At 42.4% G+C, this 17,470-nt stretch overlaps 1 protein-coding gene and 1 pseudogene across 7 annotated transcripts in view; one reads left to right on the top strand and one right to left on the bottom strand.

The window, feature by feature from the left end:
• The window catches only part of ST3GAL3 (ST3 beta-galactoside alpha-2,3-sialyltransferase 3), a 170,749-nt gene that overhangs the window by 63,507 nt on the left and 89,772 nt on the right, over nt 1-17,470 (top strand). For all 6 annotated transcript variants that reach the window (XM_081055715.1, XM_081055716.1, XM_081055712.1 and 3 more), the window contains one exon: nt 11,152-11,194. In XM_081055715.1, the coding sequence (XP_080911841.1) occupies nt 11,152-11,194 (43 nt within the window). The remainder of the gene's footprint in view (nt 1-11,151; nt 11,195-17,470) is intronic.
• Nucleotides 5,872-6,307, bottom strand: LOC308500926 (small ribosomal subunit protein eS25-like; annotated as a pseudogene). The gene has a single exon. The product of its transcript is annotated as a small ribosomal subunit protein eS25-like (transcript).

The following is a 17,470-nucleotide window of genomic DNA, read 5'->3' as shown; positions in this document are numbered from 1 at the left end:
CTAATGTGAAGGTCTCCTTTTTCCTTTCCTCGGAGAATCAGTGCGGCATAAAGTAAAGGAAAGAAAAGAAGCTTCAGAGTCAGACCTGGGTTGTAGCAACAACATCCCAGGTGGTCCACTTATTGGTTGGGAATATTGAACATGTTGTTTCCCCTCTCTAAGCTTCTGTTTCCTCGTCTATAAAAAGGAGATTTTTTAATAACATTGTAAGGATTAAATTGAGAGTGTAGGTGAAAGTACCGAGAGCAGCATGAATATACGGTAGGTGCTCCATACGCAGTAGCTCCCCTCAGTTTGTCCCTTCGTCTGGCATGTCTAACCGTCCATTTGGAACTGTTGCCAACTTCCTCCTCTGCCTAAATGGTGGCATATATCACTTATGTTTAATATAGCTCATGACTTTTATTGGAGACTGTGCAGTGTCATTTCTTCAGAAACGAGGGACCAATTTTGGTTAGGATAAGTCCTCATTCCATTTCCCGTTCTGCCCTTTGCACTTAGAAATTAATTATAGCTCGGAGATTGGAGCCAAAGACCCCTTTCACGAAGATCTGGCTGCAGAGTTTCTTCTGTGGTTGGACTTTCTTTCCTAATAGCCTATCCTGCCTTTCCGGCTTTTATGCATGCTAATATAAAGCACTGCAGTTTTCTGATAGAATGAAGTCCGTATTTTTATCCCATAACCTAAACTTTATGTACCCCAGTAATGTTTCTCAAACTGGTCTTCCTGGGAAATACTCATTGTAGTCACCAGGAGTAGTTATTTAACAAGCATCAGTTTTACGCAAAGCACAGTGACAGCTGATGGGAATTTGTGATGGTTCTTTAGAATGAGAAAAGGAAGTGGATCACTGGGGAAGCAATAATACCAGGAGGACACTTGGCTCAGGAGGTGCACCTTTACTCCCTGAAATTCCACTTTGGGGCCTAGTGTCCTGACGGTGAGCCTAGAGTAGGACATTGGGTTTGGTGAACTTTCAGGGAGGTCTCCCCTCCTCTTAGAGTAGGGTCTTACTGTAGTGTGGTGCTCCCAGCTGTTTACACATGAGGGTGTAGGTAGAAAGTGATAATATTTGTACACCATGCTAAGAGAAGCGGGAGGGAACTTAGGTCATCTAAGTAGGGCATTGTGAAAACATTTATAATTTTCTTTACATTATAGAATTATGATGAGCAAAATGAAATCCAAAGTAGTATGGAGTATGTTCAGTGTTGAATAAAAAAATTGAGCTTGTTTCAATGTTCACAAATTTTTATATCAGGATTTTGCCTCACAGGTGGTCAGTTTTCATAAATGCTCTGTATCTGCTTGAAAAGAATATGCATTGCTTTGCTTGTTGGGTGTAAGGTACTCTCTATAGCAATTCTCATTTATTAATTGGTCTGTTCAAATCTTCTCAATTCTCCCCGATTTTGTGAGCCTGATTTTTCAGTGGTGTGTTTTCATTATGATGATAGGAAACCCATTGTATATTTTTCCTTGTAATTCTGTTAATTTTGACTTACATAGAAAAAAGTTTCATTACTAGGCACATACACATTTTAGTGCCCGCCCTCCTTTTGTTTATGTCCAGTTTCTGAACCTGCTAGGAGTTTATATGAGTTAGAATACCAATTTATCCCTTTGAAATGGCAGTGGAAGAGATAATTGTTAATTTCAAAGACTTTCGGCGTGTGTCAAAGCACTCTGTGCATTCATAGATCTGACTTGGTGCAGGTGCGGAAGCAGAAGAGCAGAGATTTGCATCACCCTTGCCACTTCCCCCCTGGAGCCAGGCAAAGGACACACATGTGCTGCTCGGTCAGGGGTGTTTTGCAATGCTGGGCCTTCCAACCTGGCTGAGGCAGGAAGCCTACACCACCAGGCTAAACATCTCTCCTTCACTGCGCAGCTGCAGGCTTGCTGCTTGGACGCCTGGGATGAGAGTACCCTCAGGTGCTGGGAGACCTGTATCTGCATATCAGCATACATTGTGCTCACTTGGGAATCCCAGAGACTTTCTGTTCCTATTATAGACTTGGCATCAGTGGACTGCCAGGGAGAACCAGGATTGACCACTAGCTTCCCCAGAGGTGAATTGTCCCTGAAGAGTTGGTACACTCAATATAACATTTCCATTGTATAGGCCGAATTCACATGCAACTTCAAGAACACATTTGTATACAGTGAGATGCAATGGGATCTACAACCTTGCCCAAACCCAACAGTAAGAAGCTCTGCTCCTGCCCTCACAATTATTATGCTCATGCCTTCCTGATCTCTTTCTATTCTAGTTTACATTCCCTAAAGATTATGTTTAAGCTTTCCTGCTAGTTGGGGACTTTGAGGAACTGTGCACAGATTAGACCATCAGTACCAGATTATAACTATGTGGCATATTCAGTAACAGCTCACACCTATGAGAGTTGGGAGCTTCTCAGGTAAGATCCCTAGCTCGGTTGGAGATGGGACAGTCATTGGTTACTCAGGAGCCTCAGGAAGTCTTTGGGGAGAAGGTTAAATTTTAGGCTTTTATAAATGACAGGAGGGGATTACCTTGGCAAATTGGGAGTCATCAAAAGGGAACCCCAGAGTAAAAGGCAGAAACTGAAATGAGGGAGGCAGGTCAGGCTCTCCATAGGCAGGTGACTGCGAGGTAATAGCTGTATAAGCTGGGAGCCATGAATGGCCAGAGCAAGGGAAGCACTAATGTACGAGGTGGTCAGTGACTCAGACGCAGCTACTACCGCTGCCATTGCTGCCATCATTAACACTGCCGCCTTGCAGCAAGGGATGGAGGAAAACAGAATCCAGGGCTTAGGGCTACTTGTTAGGCTTCCTTGGTTATTTGGTCACTCCATTTATTCAGCACATTTATAGAACACCAACTCTGTAGCAGACCCTATATTAGGTGCTAAAGATACAGATACGTATAGTTAGGATTGTTTAATTGTAAGACACAGAAACTGACCCTGGCTAACTCAAAAGAAAATGGAATTTACCAGAAGGATATGGGTACACACAGAATCAAATTAAAAGCCAAACAGCTGGTCCCCAGAAAGGACATGCAGGGCAGTGCCAGGAATCTAGATTGCAACAAATGGTCCATCTCTTCATCAGACTGTTTTTCTCCCTGGTGTCACTCAGCTTAAGAGAGAAGGAGTCCAACCAGCCTAGCTTTTGCCAAGTAACCTACGTTGTAGATAGGCATCGCCCATAGACAGCCTCATGACTCGCCAGCAATGAGAGAAGAGTAGTTCCCGGAAAGAAATTCAAGGGGCTTATTTGTAGAAAAGGACAACAACAACAGCTGTGCACTACAGACTCAGGAGCAACTAATGGCAGGAATGTATTCAGTTCCATACGTTTGGTGATGAGCACATATAAATGGACACTTAGACATGCTTTAGATCAGAGAAGGTGTTCATTCATCATTCTTTTAACATGCCAAGCCCGGTATTAGTGATCATGCCTTAGTAGAACTTATAGTCCAGTGGAGGAGAGACAGTAGTCAAATAGCCTGATAAATGTGTAATTCCAAACTGAAATTTAAGGGCTATGAGGACAAGTATACTGTTAAAGGAACGTGTGAGAGTCCTCTTTTAAAAGAGTATGTTTGAACGAGGGTCTGTAGGATAAGAAAGAATTAACCAACTAAAGAAATGAGGACACATTTCAGGCAGAAAACAATCTGCTTCTAAGAAAAAGTCCTTGTTGAGAGAGCTCATAGCTTATTCATGGAACTGAAAGAAAGCCAAATGACTCGAGCAGAGAGCATAGGGGAAGAAAATAGAGATGGAAAGGTAGGCAAAGCTCAAACTATGAAGGTCCTTGTGGCACTACAGAAATATCTATTAGATTTAGCCTTGGTATCTAATATCTATTAGATTTAGCCTTCAAGCTGTATCTTGAAGGCTGAGAAAGTGTGTTCCAAGTCTGCAAGGTGAGAGAGGGCATTAAAGATGGCGGTCGCTGTGAGACATAAAGGCTGCCTAGAGGAGTGGTAGAGGGGAGGCTGGGAAGACAGGTTAGCAGGTTGTTGCATTATCTGAGCAATAGTGAAGACTCCAGCAAAAGCAGTGACGTGGTACAGGGAGGGTGATCTGTACTTAGATGTGAGAGAGATATGGTACACCAAAAACTTTCTTTCTTGGAGAACTGAATAGTAACGCTATTACCAAACAAAACAAAACCAAAAATAGGTGGGGAACAGGGTGAAAGAAATCTGATTTTCAGTTTGAGGTGACTGTGAGTCATTTAGGAGCAATGTCTAGGAAATAACCAATGTGAAAAGGGGTTGGGAACAATGTTTTAAGTGAAGGGAAAAGCATGTACAAAGGTGTGAAGGTAGTAAAGATACTTTGGAGGAAAAGAAAATAGTTTTGTTTGGCTAGAGCATTGCAGGGGCAGGTGAGGAGCAATGCAGGGACTCAAATAATTGACTTGGAATGGTCGCTGGAGGCCAGGACATGAAGGACCTTGTAAACCAAGAGACGGGGATTCATTCTAAAACAGTAGAAGTTTTACGCAGAGTTATGGCATAAGCATCTTTAGCCTGTGGAAAGCTAGCTCTGGTTATATCATGGAGAATCTGTTAGAGAGGGACAGACAGGAGGCAGGGAGACGTGGTGGGAGGCTGTTACAGTCGTCCAGGTGATGGGGGAAACTGGCTTCTTAGTCAAGGATAGTAGAAATGGAGAACAGTAAGTGGATTTGAGATCCATTGAGAAGATGAAAATAAAAGGACATGGTAATTAAATAAAATAAGAGAAGCAGGAATCAAGGAATTTTCTCAGGTTTCAAGCTTTGCCAGCTGGGTGAATAGTGGTACCATTCATAAGGTAGGGAATCCAGGAGGAGAACCAGGTTCTGTGTGTGTGAGGGTGGTAAAAATGAACTCTGTGTGGGGCAGCCTGAATTTTAGGCATCTGTAGGACATGGACATATCCAAGAGACTGCAGGATATAGAAGTCTGGCGCTCAGGAGAGAGGGTTGGGCGGAAATGAGAGATTTGAAATATCACTAGGCAGGCTAAAAGTAGTTGAACAAGGTGATGTCTAGCATGGATAAGGAAAAAGGTGAAGAAAGAAGGAAAAACAACTAAAAAACAGACAAAATATATGAAAGGAATTCTTTCAGACATTGAATAATAGGTAGCACAGGACACTGATCTCTGAAAGAAGGGAAACAAATGAGGTTAGCCCTAAACTAACGGACTAGGCAGCGTTTCCACACCACATCGCATGGAAGGACAACCCAGACAGAATCCAAGAGTCTTTCTAAAAGGAAACAGTTGAGAATATGAAGAGACCAAGGCAGCCAGAAGTCACAGGCAGCGTACCAGAGAGGGGAGAGCTGCACACAGAGAGAGCTCCAAAGATCTGTTGAGGGTCCCTGTGGACCCTTCAGCTGTTTAGTGCATGTTTGTGAGGAAATGACTGGAAGCCAGGGAAAGAACCACTGGAAAGAACAGCAGAACCGTCCCTGCAACAGCTCACAGAGGGCTGGGCATAGTGGGAAAATGTCATACATAATACATGAGGCATCACAGTGTACTCAGAAAGGTATTGCCTTAGTAGTGGACAAAATTAGTAATAGTGCACAATTAGCCCTAAAGTCCACTTTTGCCTCTAATCCTAACCTTACAAAGCTTAAAAAGCAAGCCTTGAAAGAATCAAACTATTTCCAAGTAATTTAATTGCACCTCATACTTAAGGAATGCTCAAATATCCTGCACACAACAAAGTAAAATTCACATGGCTGGTATCCCATCAAGAATGACCGGGCAATTCAGAAACGTATAAAAATACAACCCATAATGAGGAGAAAAAAACAATCAATAGAAACAGACCTAAAGATAACACAAATGATAGAATTAGTAGGCAAAGACATTAAAACATATCTTCAAGAAGGTAGTAGAAAGCATGGGAGTATTCAGGAAAGACATGTAAGATATAAAAAAGAATTCTACCAGCAGCTGGGGCAGCCCCACCCTTCGTGTTTCTGGTATAAATGACTTGAGTTCTGTGCTTTGAAACTACTTTAATAAGTCCTTTGCTAAGGAGCTCCTGAAGGGCTACCCTGGCCAGGAACCACGATCTTCAGTCTTTCAGAGACAACAGCTGGGGTTATAAGCTTATAGTTGGGAACTTCCTTACAGAGTTTGTCATATGTTGCTTTGTCAAACAAGACTATGTTATTGAGCTTGTCCCAAACTTTGCCTTTGGATCACTTCTTTTTGGCCTTGTCTCCAGATTTGTTCACTGGGTCTTTGTCTTTCTCGGCCGACTTTCCAGCATCTTTCTCCTTGTCATCCTTGGGCGGCATGGTGAAGCTGGAAGAGCAGCGATTACAACGGCAGCCTCCCTAAGATGTCGGACAAAAAAAAAAAAAAAAGAATTCTAGAGATGAAAAAAATAAGTGTTTGAGATGAAAAATATACTGAATGAATAAACAGAAAATTAGACACTGCAGGAAAAGAGTAGTGAACTGGACAGTATATCACTAAAAACTACCCAAAATTAAATACAGAGTGAAATTCCTGGGGGGGGGGTAAAACAAAACGAACAAAGCATCAGTAAGCGGTGGGACTTCAGACAGCCTAATACACATATGATAGGAGACCCCCCAAAGAGGGGAGGGCAGAAAATTTTTTGAAGAAATAATGGCCAAAATTTTTTCAAATTTGGTTAAGACTATAAACCGACAGATCCAAGAAGCTCAGCGAACCCCAAACACAGGAAAGACAATGAAAACTGTACCCCAACACATCATAAGCACTGCCCTCCTCACTACCCACAGGTTCTTGGCATTTGAGAGAAGAAACGGTCGGTCTCCCCTTACAAGCCACAGGAAGAGGGAGGCCTCGCAGGGCAGAGCCAGGCTCCAGGTCTGCTGGGTGCTAGAGGGAGGTAAGCCATCTGGTTACAATAGAGTCCAGAAGGCACTAAGAGAAAGATTTTAAAAGGACATGGGTCAGGGCAGAAAAAACCCATAGTGGAATAAGGACGAGAGAAAAAAAAGTCCATGGCCCAATTTAACAGTGGTTATTCCTATCAGACCTGGGAGATTGAGCTAAATTTTCCTGAGACTTTCTCTTGTTCCTGAGAGGCCGTTATTTGTTCAGGACAGCACATATCTTCTGGTAAATGCTGCTCCTAACCATGTGTGTCACATGGGAATCAGCTTTTTACAAACCCAGTCTCCTTGATCACTGTGATGGACAGGCGTAAGCAGTTGATGCCAGCCAGACCACTCCTAGCCTTTCCCCAGGAGTCGCGCCATTAGGGGCACAGAGATCAGTCTCATTCCCTTTCCAGGGGCACAGCAAAAGACGTGGGCCTGAAAGTGGCTGGTAACTGTTTCCTCACTTAGGAAGAAATCTAGGCAGGGGTGAGTAAAGCTAATGGAAAGAGAGGTGATGGCATTCCAGTCACTTTCCGTCATCCCTGAAGCCCTTTGCACCCTGGCCTTTCTCACACTGTGGTTGTGTGAACCATTAAATTGTCCTATTTGCCTAAGTTAGTGCAACCAGTGTATTGAACATGCAGGAAACATTGGGAGATAAGGACAGACACCTTCATTTTGTCTCCTTCTGTCCCCTTAAAATGTTTTCAGTGTAGGAAGTCTAGAAAAATTTTAATACCGCCGAGGTTATAAAAACCCTGTGGCCACATTGAGTCACCAATTCGAAATGTAGGGTCCAGCCTTATGTACTTACTAGTCATAGCTTTCAGTTCTTTCAAAGCTGCAGTGATTTCCCGCATCAGGGCTTAGTACCAGCAGGTGCATGACCCAGGGAAGGAGATGTGCCCTGCTTGTCTCTCTCCTTCCTGTCCTCCCCTACTTGCTGCTTGTTGTTTCTGATCTCCCTGGAATTGGTGGGGTAGGGAGAGAGAGAACGTGAGCAAAAAAGACTTAAGATAGGGTTGGTACTCTCCACTGGCACTCTTGTGGGTGCTCGCGTAGGCACTTTGGAGATCCCCGCCAACTGGGGACCTCTCCTTGCAGTTCACCTGGTGTGGGTAACGCACTCGCCAAAACCTTGTCACTCCTTCTGCAGCTCGTAGGACTCCCAAAGTCTGCCCCTGCTGTTATCTGCTGAGGTCCTGTCAACCCGCTGGGCAGGTATTTTGCAAAAGACCTAAAACAACCCCACACTCTCATTCATGCATTCTCTGCAAAAATTCTGGGAGTGCAGGCCAGTTGCAGTGCATTCACTCCTTCGCAGCCAGCCCTTCTGTGTCCTTTACACTTGTCAGGTCAAAGTCAGGCACCTGGCAGTCCATTGTGTCCCTATTCTTTAATGGTCAGGTGTTAAGATTCCCTCACCAGGATTGGGTGAGAGACAAGTATGTACCACCCTTAAGGGAGATGGAGTTCATAGCACTGCTGTCTCCAAAGAAATTCTTCAAATCCTCTTTCCCTTAACCTCTCACAACCAGTTACTTTTATATTTGATGTAGGGAGGGCCTTTGGAATTATGTAACAAGTGTTTGAAAATTTGCACCTCAAATTAGTCCCGGAAATTTATCATGCTAGAGACTTGGCTGGAACTTTCCTTTTAGCATCCAGTTAGGCTAATTTAATTTGGTTTTATGAACCTTGTGACCAGATAATCCTGACAATAACAGTCAACAAATATTTACTGAACATCTGTGTGCAGCCACAAAAGAGAAATGCTTCGAGCCCTGATGAGCTGCCAGTCTAGGGCAGAGTTTTACAAATGGCTGAAACCTGCCCATGGACATGTTTCGTTTGAGCCTCTCATGAGCTTTAAATTTTTCTTGCATCTATTGCCAATATTTACAAATTGAGAAATTTTACCTTAAAAGATCCAGATTCTTGGCTTTGAAAACATCGGAAGATGCGGCGATGCTGGACCCACATCACAGCTTGGCAGAGCGCTGGAGCTGGTGCAGGCTGCCCATGACAGGGCATGCAGTCTCCAGATGGACGCCATTCCCGCCCGGTTCTGTGATCTAAAGCCAGTGTCTGCTGCCACTTATTATCCCTGAGCCACACAGTTACCTTTTCTTAAAGAAGAAAGTGACATATTTCTGGTCCTCACGTCTCTTAACCAAAGAGAGAAAACAACAGATAGTCCAAGAGAGGCATGGAAAGGACATAATTTTAGAAATGCAGTGTTCTCACATGTTTCATATGCTGTGTATGTGTGTGTGTATGTGTATAAAACAAAACTTAAGATGCCATTGGAAAATAAACCACAGATATAATTATGGTTCCTATACAGAAAATATGTGGTTAAAAAAAAAAGACTTTTCAACAGAATTTGGTTTTAATGCCACTAAAGTAAGTGGTATGAGCTGCTGTGAGAGGTATCCCATTCTCCCACATCCCTCATTTGGGTTACGTTGGAGTCTACAGCAGGGAATAAACATTCTCTGGCCTCTGGAAGCCATCAGCCCAAGTGGAGATCATCCACATCCAAGGGGGTCGTAACTCAGGTCAGAGGAACAATAGCAGGATAGTTGCCCCAAGGTTATGCTCACGGGGGGGGGGGGGGGGGGGGGGGGGGGGGAAGCAACAGGTGTTTAGCAAGTTAATGGGATTTTCTTTTTTCAGGGACCCATAAAATAGGATTGTTGAAAGACTATGAAACTTTGAAACTAACTTTTTACAATTTTTGTTTTTAGTTTATTTTTTACATTGAAATTTAGTTTATTTTTTGTTTTTCTTACTGGTTTTTGTAAGTTCCTGATATTCAGCAAATTGTCATCGATGTAGCTGAGTTAGAGCCAAACCAGAATTATTTTGAGGAAAGGCTTTCACTTGCCCAAGCGTGTTCTCTTGGGAAGCGAGCCTTCTGTTGAGTTATGTGTCCTAGTTGGTAACATCAGTTTTAGGAAGAGGAATTATTGTCTCACTGCAGCTCAGCGGTTTATGAAAGCATGCAAATCTCGCCTTAATTGGCCCTGCAGAATGACTCCTTTGAGGTACTTGTCAGCATGTGTAATTCCCTCTCTTGGCCATTCGTTGCTTACTGAAGACTGAGTTCCTCGAAAGCCCTGCCGCCTGGCCTTTTCCATCCAATTGTTTGGTCTTAGTATTCTGTTTACCCTCAGATTAAGCCAGGCCAACTGAGGACTGCATTCACAGACCACCTTATTTTACTGAAGCCATTCTACAGACAGACAGACAGACAGACACACACACACACACACACACACACACACACACACGCACTGTACAATCATTGAACACAGCTATAAGAAACAATCCTATGATACTTCCTATAATTTCTTTTTACAAATATTTTTGGGGACACAAAGGAAATGTCCCTCAAGTCTTAGTATCAGGAATAGCTGTGATTCTCCTAGTTTATTTTATGGACACTGTCAACCATTTATATCAGTGCTTTGCACTTAGTTTTAACTGTGAGAAATCTTGGGGGTAGATCTGTAATTCCCCAGCAAACACAGAGGTCTTAAGGATATCCACTTTGGGTTTCTTATCCTGACCGCATTTTATTATTTTTTTCTATGCTTATTTCCCTTTTGGCCCCCAGATTTTTTCTTTTTAAAATCTTGTACTTCATACAATTTTTAAAAACTGCTTCAACTTCATTTTAGAATGAGGCAAGATATAAAGAACTTAAATACAACATTAGTATTTATCATTTGTTACAAACATCAATTTGTTTTTAGATTCTGTTTTAAATTTCTTATTCCTTATGTAATTAGATCTATCCGTTCTTTGTGATTGTCATGAAAAGGGTCATTGCCGTGGATCTGAGGACCCGTTGGCTGCCACATCTTTACCCCATAGTTAACATGGCTGACTGAGCAAAAATTGTGCTTCGAGCTTAGAGGAAGCAGAGATTTCTTCTGATCGTCTTACTTCTCCAGGGGTCCAGTTTTGTGGCTTACTAAATTTCAGTTTCAAGCACCACATTTAAAGAGGAAGGCAATTAATAAATCAGCGTAGGACTGCTTGGCCTAGACAGTGTGGGAAGTACCTGGCTTGAACCTGGTCTTTCACAAAACAGGTGTTCAGCAAGAGTTTGATGACTTAAGTGGTGGCTTATGTGTTCGGGTCTGTTCTTTGAAGCAGCTGTCTACCCCCATGGTCCAGGTCTGGGAAATACAATCTGCTAGTGTCAGCAGTGGCTAGCCTTCAGTGACATTTTCTGCTTTTCTTTTCTTTTTCAGAGTATGATCGGTTAGGATTCCTCCTGAAGCTGGACTCTAAACTGTGAGTAGAATGAGACAGTGCCTTGATTCTATGGTGGTGGTGTGTGTGTGTGTGGGGGGGGTCTATGACATCTGGGCTCCAGCTTCGAAGGGTCAGCTCTCATCACCCCTGTGGTTGTTGGGGGTGGGTTTCCCGGGGGCCTCTGTCCTCAGTCTGTCAGCAGAATCCTAGAGTAGGTTACCTTCTATAGGTGCCTGGAGAGCGTGGGATTGCGGGTACACACATAATGTTAGATTTGGCTAGCTGGCATGGGCAGGTTATTACAGAAGGAAACACTGCAAGGAGTGTGAGGAACAGGGAGGCCCCTGGAAAGGCTTCTGCTCCAGAGTGGAGGATGGTTGAGTTGCCACAGGAGGTGGTAGCCTCTCAAAAGTGCTCTGCAGCCTGGCATGCAAAGCCTTCCGCAATCAGGCCTCTTTCTCCTGTCCTACAGGTAAAACCACCGTTTCCCGCTACCTTTGCATATGTTTGTTACCTGTGCCTTGAATTTCTTTTCCTTGCTTGTCCACTGGGAAAACTCAAAGGCTACCTCTTTCCTACACAAAATTAATTATCGCTTCCTCTGAATTTTCTACCTCTGTCACCAGTTATCTCATTGTACTGTAATTAACTGTGTAATAATTATTAATTTAAGAGCATAGGCTCAGAGCTAGGCAAAACTTGGTTCAGATTCCAAATTGCCATTTACTCTCCTTGTGATTTGGGGTATGCTACTTCATGACTCTGAATCTCAGTTTCTTCTATAAGATGAGGATAATATACCTGCCTCACACTGTCGTTGTAAGGATTTAATTGAAATGACTAATTCATAATGGCTTTCCAGTAAATAGTATCTAATTCTTCCAGAATCCATCCCTGTTCTCACCTTCTTGGTCTCCCTAGCACCTAGACAGTTCTGGCATACGTTTGTTTGGTGCTCAGTAAACACTGAGCACATGGCTACAAGGATGGATGGATGGTAGGTAGAGGACTAGACCAGGATGCCTTGAGCTCAGCCTCTGCCCACTCTGTGTGTTTATGCACAGGCCCTCTCACGTGGCTGACGTGCAATAAATGGCTGCCAAACTGCCTGTGGCTGCTTTCTGTTGTTAGTCACCTTTGTATACCTGTCTCCTCTGTCTTGTACCAGACAGACAGACATAAAAAGTCAGAATTGTGTCCCTTTTTTCCTCTCTTGCATGAGGAGTTGACCACAGCTGCTTCTGATGGTGATGGCTGCACCTACATATAAGCCATTAAACCAGGGCTCTTTGGCTTCCCCACTGAATTGTCTGGCATCTAGCCCCTTTTCCTGGCATCTGGCTTCTTGGCTCTGGTGTCTCATATTGTGAGTTCAGGAGTTGTAATTCTCCCAGCTTGTATACATCCGGGAAGTAGCCATGAGGGAAAAATGGTCTGCTTTTCATACGAAGCTAGTAGAGAGATGTCAGCTACACGTTAATGTTTAGAGAATGGGGATTGTTTATGCTAGAAAGCCACAGGGTTCACTTTTAGAAAATTCTTAATTTAGTGCTCTGGTCAAAAAATAAATAAATAAGTATAAGCTAAGAGCAAGTGAAATGCCACCAGACTGGGATATATAGTAATTACCAAGTTGAATCACATTGATGAACAAAAGACGTGTTCTATAGGACATGTTAACTACAGTATTTAAACTGTCTTCAAGAGTGTAAGGAGAACTAGGAGGACACTCCTGCCTTGCTGTCCTGACAGTTGGGTGGTACACAGTAGGCTGCAGTGTGGCTTTCTCTGGGGTGGCAGGCTGGTTCCACGAACCATCTGAATCATCCTGGTCTCTAGCCCAGAAATCTGGCTTGGCCTCATTTGATTTAACTCACAATTTAAAGTACAAGATAGAACTTTCCTGCTTCTTACTGCAGAGGTTTTTCCAATCCAATGCTGTCTTCAGAAGAAAGCACAGATATGTGGGAGAGTTTTTACATGCTTCCAGGGAGAAGTTTTCAAGTGAAGGATTCTGTTTTTTGGGGTAATTCCTTCGTAATGTTTAGATCTCCCCTTACAAAGTCTTTCTCTGCTGCGTTGTGTTCTGTTCTATATGTATAAAGGACTTGAACTTGGATCCGAAGAACTGGATTTGAATTCTGCCTCTGCTGCTTCAAATGACAGGACCTTAAATAATGCATTTTAGATCTCTGAATTCAAGAGTTCCCTTATGAAAAATGGAGATAATAATAGCCACTTTTTAAGTTTTATGAAGAATAAAATAAAGGGTCTGTAAAGTATGAATAAGTATACAAATGTAAGAATTTTTTATTTTGATTGGATTCATTTAGCTTCTTAGATATAAGAATTCGTGTGTTCTGGAAATTTTTCAACCATTATCTCTTTAAATTTGCCTCTGCTCCACTCTCTCTACTTCTCTTCTGAAACTCTGATGAAATGTTAGACCTTCTCATGCTAGCCTCCAGGTCTGTTAACCTCTTTTACATTTCCGTCTTTGATCCTTTCCACATTAGACTGGAACCCCAAAGGACTCAACATAAGGCTAAACTAGAACTAAACCCGCACACCCAAACCAGGCCTGTAGGAAAGGTTGCCAGAGCTGAGTGCATCCGGGCGATAAGTTAATAAAACAGAAACACTTGATAGTCACAGCCAGAGTTCTCATCACTCCGGTGATCCACGAACTCAGTTTAAGTTATTCCAGACTGGCAGTGCCTCCAAGCTCCTAGCAGAAGCAAATGCAAACCCTTCCTGGAGAAAGACATATGAATTCCTCACAAATAACTTTTCAACGAAATGAGCAGCACACGGTAAACAAAAAACTAAGGCAACAAGGCTCCATTAGTGAGAACCATGAAAGAAAACAGACAACAGAGCAGGACTTACAAAGACTTCTGAAATTGGAATTACCAGACACAGTTTATAAAGCAATCACATACACTATAGTTAAGGAAATAAAACAGAAGATTAAGCTAAAACATGGAATAGGGAACTATAAAAGGTAAAATATTAGATTTGAAAAACAACTTTTAGAATTAAAAAAATGCAATGACTAAAATTTAAAAACCAATAGGAGGATTTAGAAGCAGATTAGATACAACTGAAGACAGAGTTAGTGAACTCAAAACTAAGTCAGAAGAAATGATCCATAACGTGGGCTGGCCAACTTTATCTGTAAAGGGCCAGGTAGTCAATATTTTAGAGTTTGGAGGGGCCTTATTGTCTAAATCGCAACTGTTAAACTCTGCTGCTATAACATGAAAGCAGCCATAGACATCATACAGACAAATGAGTATGGCTGTATTCCAATAAAACTTTATTTATGGACACTGAAATTTTAGTTTCATATAATTTTTTTTTTTAGTTTCATATAATTTTTATGTGTCATGAAATAGTACTCTTCTGATTTTTTCCCAACCATTAAAAATGTAAAAGGTATTTTTAACTCAAGGGCCATATGAAAAAAAACCAGTTGGATTTGGTCCCAAATCATAGTTGGCTGATCCTTAACTGAGAATGCAATACACATATAGCTGCATGAGAATTGTTTCTCCACCTCAGGTGTTTTCTATTCTTGAGATCTATTATATATAAAAGCTCTTAAAATGTCTCTATTATATTCCAGTGATACTCCAAAAATCTGGAAATAGTTGTTTTGAATTTTTTGTCTTCCCTATATTATGTCTTTGTAGCATAAATAGTTTTGTTTCCTTTGAATTCCCTGCTGCTTATATATACATGACAAAATCACTTGTCGGCATTATGGAAATTATTCAGACTACTTATATGCAGTGAGCTGTACAAAACCTTGCCTTTTAACTGCAGACTGTTGTTCAGGGGGGCAGTGGTTTTTGCCGGTTAAAACCGTGGGTTGTGGAGTCAGACATGAATTTTTAAAGTCTGGTTCTACATCTTACTGTCTATAACCTCGAGTGAGTTATTTAACTGCGAAGACTCAGTTTCCCACTCTATAGTGGGAATGATAGTTATCACCCAAGGATGAGATTCAACCTGTCCTATCCCCTTATCAGTGTCTGGTAAACTGGGAAGGGTATAGCCCCAAATGAGACTTGAATCTCAGCTTGCCCCTTGTTCCGTGCCCCAGATTTCATTTCTTCCCTCATTCAGCAACTATTTCTTGAGTACCAACTGTGTATTTTGTAACTGGGATAAAACTGCAAAAATTCTAAGCCGTATGAACAGCCTTCTAAACTTCGTTGGAAAGGATGTCTTGTGAGCTAAGGTCTTAGTGAATGGGGAGGGAGTAAATGAGAATAGCACGGGAGCATAGGAGGTAGTACTTCTGGATAGCATGAGCAATGAACAGGTTTTTGTTTGTTTGTTTTTAAATCAGTGTGATATACTGGTGGCTCTGAAGTGTAAATGGAGTGCAAAGAGGATATGAGGGCTCCGCAGATGCATGGGATATAGAAGACGGAGCAGCCGCCGAGATACAGGGCTGTAGAGGAAAGGGTGTTTTCAGCGAGACCCAGGTTTCTGTGAAAGCAGAAGGTAGAAGGAACATTCACTGAAGAAGCTCAGGATGTGAAGGAACAGGCTTCCCAGAACCCAGTGGAAAGTTAGAGTGTGGCGCAGGGACAAAGAAGTGGGAGAGTGGGCCAAGACGAAGCAGAGAGCAGTGATTTGAGGATGAGAAAACTGGCAAGGATATAACTGAATGAGGGACTAACCAGGTTATTCTCTAAGCAGTGAGAATAACCAGGATGTAGGCTTGTGAGTTGGGTCTTGCTGGCCATAGGTTGCCTAAGAATTAATCTTGTGTTCCCCCTGGGGATGGGCACTCAGGCTGCTCAGTGCACTCAGCTCCAGCCTGGTTGAATGATACTTCCAGGAGGTTCAAGCTGGTCCTTGGGGAGGCTCTGGGTTCTCTGAAAGGAGTCTGTTGTTCAAAGTTGGGGACCTGGGGCTCAGGGCTACAGGCTGCTGCTCCAACATTAAGATAAGCACTTCCTTGTTTATTCAACAGATTTCTTGAGCAACTACTATGTGTCAGGCAGTATTCCATGCTCTGAGATATGCCAGTGAACAAAACGGTCAATAAACAAAAAAGTGTAGTCAATAAGAAATATTAGGTTGGTACAAAAGTAATTGCAGTTTAAAAGGTTAAAAATAATTGCAAAAACTGCAATTGCTTTTGCACCAACCTACTATTTTCAGTGTCTTGGAAGGTGATAAGTGCTATGGAAGGAAGTAAATGCTGAAGAAGGGATTGCAAGTTGAAATGGGGTAGTCAGGGTAAGCCTCATTGAGAAAGTGACATTTGAGCAAAGGCTCAAAGAGAAGGGGTTAGCCCTGCCATTATCTGGAGGCAGAGCATTCTGGACAGAACCCTGAGGAAATCTCAGTCTTAGTTATGAGGAAGAATATGACACCATGAGCCAGGAGTGGAGAGAACAGCCATCTGGAACCTTGAAGGAGCCAGACCCTGATGGCCAGGGGTGTGTTTCCTGAGTGTCAGTCTTTTGGCAGCTGATTTAACTCCATGGTGATTTCATCTGTTTCAGCTGGGTGCTGTGTTCCAGGTAAGCTCCTGTTTGCTGCCACAATGTGGTGTTTTATAGTCGCCGTGTGGGCAAGAGCATGGGGACTTGCATGCTCTAATTTCATACGGAATTCCATGTGAAGAGACTAAGATATGAAAGCCAAGCCAACAACTTTTAACCCCAAAAGGCTTATGAAAAGCAAGCCAGTTGTGAAAGGGCTATATACGTGGGGCAGTCTAAAATATACCCTAAGGTATAGTTTACTGTATAGTTTACTGTATAGTTTACTGTACCTAAACTATACCGTAGGGTATATTTTTCTGTTTCTAGAACTGCCTGAGAAGTTCCCTATGGCTGCAAGGGTAAAATGTTTATTGAGCACCTACTGTATGCCTAATGCCATAGGTACTGTCTATGCTACCTAGTCCACACAACAACTGTTTAAGTTATCTCATCCAGTCTCATGGCTTTAAATACCATCTATATGCTGATAACACCCAAATTTAAGCCCAGCCCTCTTTCCCCGCATTTTAGACTCATTTATCCAGTTGCCTCCTTTAGTTGGATGTGTAATAGGTATCTCAGACTTAACCTCTCTAGAACCAAACTCCTGATTCATATCCCCTGCCTCCCAGAATCTTCCTTATGCCAGTAAATGGCAACTTCATCCTTCCAATTGCTTGAGTCAAAAATCTTAGTATCAAAAAGAAACAAAAGAACAACAAAAACTTAGTATCATGTCTTTGACACCAAACTAATCCTCAGCAAACCATATTGACTTTACCTTAACTATCTCCAGATCCAGCCA

Source organism: Rhinolophus hipposideros (genome assembly GCF_964194185.1).
Source record: "Rhinolophus hipposideros genome assembly, chromosome: 8".
Taxonomy (NCBI): Eukaryota; Metazoa; Chordata; class Mammalia; order Chiroptera; family Rhinolophidae; genus Rhinolophus; species Rhinolophus hipposideros.
The sequence above is the reverse complement of the archived record's forward strand: the minus strand, read 5'-3'. Positions and strand labels throughout refer to the sequence as shown.